The 2,903-nt window shown below is 44.6% G+C and overlaps 1 protein-coding gene across 1 annotated transcript; it reads right to left on the bottom strand.

Annotated features, from left to right (window-relative positions):
• Nucleotides 1-2,337: 2,337 nt before the first annotated feature.
• Nucleotides 2,338-2,553, bottom strand: C922_05845 (hypothetical protein; the record flags this gene model as incomplete). Its single annotated transcript, XM_008821416.1, has 1 exon — nucleotides 2,338-2,553. A coding segment is annotated over one exon (214 nt), but the record flags the coding sequence as incomplete, so codon positions are not given.
• Between the last annotated feature and the right edge of the window lie 350 nt (nucleotides 2,554-2,903).

Here is a 2,903-nt window from a genome sequence, read left to right as displayed (position 1 = left end):
GCTGTAATCTCATTAAAGAATAAAGGAATTATTTCTAATTCCTCCAGAAATGCATACATATGTAGATATACAGGCAACCTCACTTACTGTATTGATAGTTATTTTTTAGTAGAAGCTAAAATCAAAGAATTATAAAGGCCAATTCATTTTGATACGTAAGATCCGTTATCATCACTCCCTAAAGCTTCATCACGACCCAATAAGGAACCCACAGCCAGCCCCTAATCCTAAGGCGTACAGAAAAGGAACACATGATGAAATCTGTCAGGGCTACCCCCACAGGCATTAGCAAAGATCAATTCAGTCGTCAGGATAACCTTCAAGAGCTAAAGAAGGAAGAGTAGCCATTGAAGCAGGAAAATTACGGATCGAAGCCAGCGAACATATCTCGGCAGTCCTACAATTAAGAAAGCCCCCCCAAAAGTCCGTCTTGAATGAAAGGGAAAAAACGCTGACATAAGGCAGGCTAAATATGAAACAAAGCCATAACAACTAAGGAATAAGGTCTAACGGCTAAAAGCTGAGAAATAAAAGGGGTTACCTATACCCGCTGCCCAAAGGAGTGAGTCAAATGAGGAGACTAAGTCAACATACACGAAACAGGTTATAGAAAAAAAAGAAGAAGCAAATTAAGGCCTTAAAGCAGATAAAGCAACCGTAGGGAAACAGGCCTAGAGGTAGAACAACCGAATCAGCCCCAAAACATTAAGCCGAAAAATTATGACAGCCACTAATAGGAGCCCACAAAAGAAGAGAACGAATCACAAGACGAAGCATAGCACACAAAGTATGGACAATAAGGCTTCCCACGTGTATAATAAATGGTGACGCGTAAATATTAGGGGAGCAAGGGTAAATTCGCGGCAGGAAAAACGCAATAGAGAAAAATCAGCGTAACAACTACAGAATACATCCTAGAGATGAACCATGACAAGTAAATAATAGAGGAAAAACTCTAAACTATCAATCAGAAGCCTTAAAAAATCCCAAATAACACCAAAGCCAAGCGGATTAACAACTCTCATCCCCAACACCAACTCTGAAAGAATAAAGCCAGACAACAGGTCCCTAACTTCTAACTGCGAGAAACTCCAACCTGCTCCCTGATCCCTAAACACTAAATGCAGAAGACTCCTCCATAAAGGGTAAAGCATATACCGAGATCACTAGGAAATAGGACCTAATAAGTAACCTCCAGGCACCGACTAACCCCCGAAGCCCAACTCCCAGATCAATACACAAGGACCACAAGAAGCCTCAACCTAAAGCGGAAAAATAGGAAATGACGAAAAACTGAAAAAAATGTCGCCAGAACCCCTCTCCTACCCCCTCAATCCAACCGAACTCACGACAAAGCAGCAGCGACTAAACCCCAAAGCTCCAAGTCAGAACAAATGAAAGATACTCAGCGAAGAATAATCAATAGAAGAACACAAGACCCCCTTAACCCAAGGTCTATGAGATCTAAATCCATGAGAGCGGCACTCTCACACCTGGAGGGGGAGCACTGCCTGTGGTCCCTACACGTAGATGCTTGAACTCACAAAGATAAAGATTAGACAAGGAAACCCCCAGGCGACCCCGGCCTTCCAGGTTGAGCTTAACCAAAATACGCTTTAACCAGGAAAGAGAATGGAAGGGATAAGACGAAAACCCCATATAAGCCATAAGCGAAACTCCGAGACAACCGAAGACTAAAAAGCGAAGGGGACGTAACAAAAACAACTGAGATGAGGATTAAGGAATGACCCCTGACCCTAACGCCCGAAATCGTCACAAATACCACATGAACCAGAGAACAAGCAATATAGAGGAGGAAAATCTTCACAAGATCATGGGCCGTGATCACTAAGAAATAACGGCTCAAGTGTGAATCTTGAAACATGAAACCGACAACATAACAAACTGTTCCGTAGACAATAAAGGGTCCACAGCCAACCGGAAGCCGTAAAACCTGAGCCATAAACCTAACCCTAAACCCTAGACAAGGAAACCTAAGCCTAAAAGGCTAAACCAAATCCCTAAACCGTAAAACTAACACTAAACCGACAACCCTGAACCCTGAACCTGAACCCTAACCCCTAAACCCTAAACCTAACCCTAGACCATGAAGTCGTAGGCCCTGAAGGTTAATCCCTGAACCCTCAACCCTAAACCCTAATCCCTGAACCCTGAACCTAAACATAAACCCTAAACCCTGAACCAGAACCGCCTAAACCCTAAACCCTGAACGCTAATCCCTGAATCCTAAACCCTGAACCCTAAACTCTAAACCCTGAACCATGAACCCGTAATCCCTGAACCGTAGACCATGAACCCTAAACCTGAACCCTGAACCCTAAACCCTGAACCCTGAAACCTGAACCCTGAAACGTGAACCCTAAACCCTGAACCCTGAAACCTGAACCCTGAAACGTGAACCCTAAACCTGATTCCTTAGCCCACCACCCCTGAACGCTAAACCCTGAAACCTGAACCGTAAACCTAAACCGTAAACCCTGACCCCTAACCCCGAACCTAAACCCTAAACTCTGAAACACTAGACCTTGAACACTAAACCCAAAGCTTGAAGACTAAACCTACACCTTGATCCCTGAACCCTAAACTGTAAACCCTTCACTCCCCATTCTATTGTTCCCACCCCAAATCTTAACCCTGAACGATAAAACTGACAGAACCCCCCTGAGCCCACCACGGTAGAGAAAGAACCTAAAACTTAACCAGACTCTGGAAAGGTAATCCCACCACTCCCGCCCCAGGACCGTTAAAAGATAGGAATCCACCCAACGGCCTTACCGTGCGGGGGAAGCTCCTGTGGTAAGGAACATCAGACTTAACCCCGGAATCTTGAACCATAATGCCCAATCCACGCACAGGGGATAAACCCCCCGTAGTCTCCCTTT

The sequence above is a fragment of the Plasmodium inui genome, assembly GCF_000524495.1.
Source record: "Plasmodium inui San Antonio 1 unplaced genomic scaffold supercont1.234, whole genome shotgun sequence".
NCBI classification, from domain to species: Eukaryota; Apicomplexa; class Aconoidasida; order Haemosporida; family Plasmodiidae; genus Plasmodium; species Plasmodium inui.
This window is presented reverse-complemented; position numbering and strand designations above follow the sequence as displayed.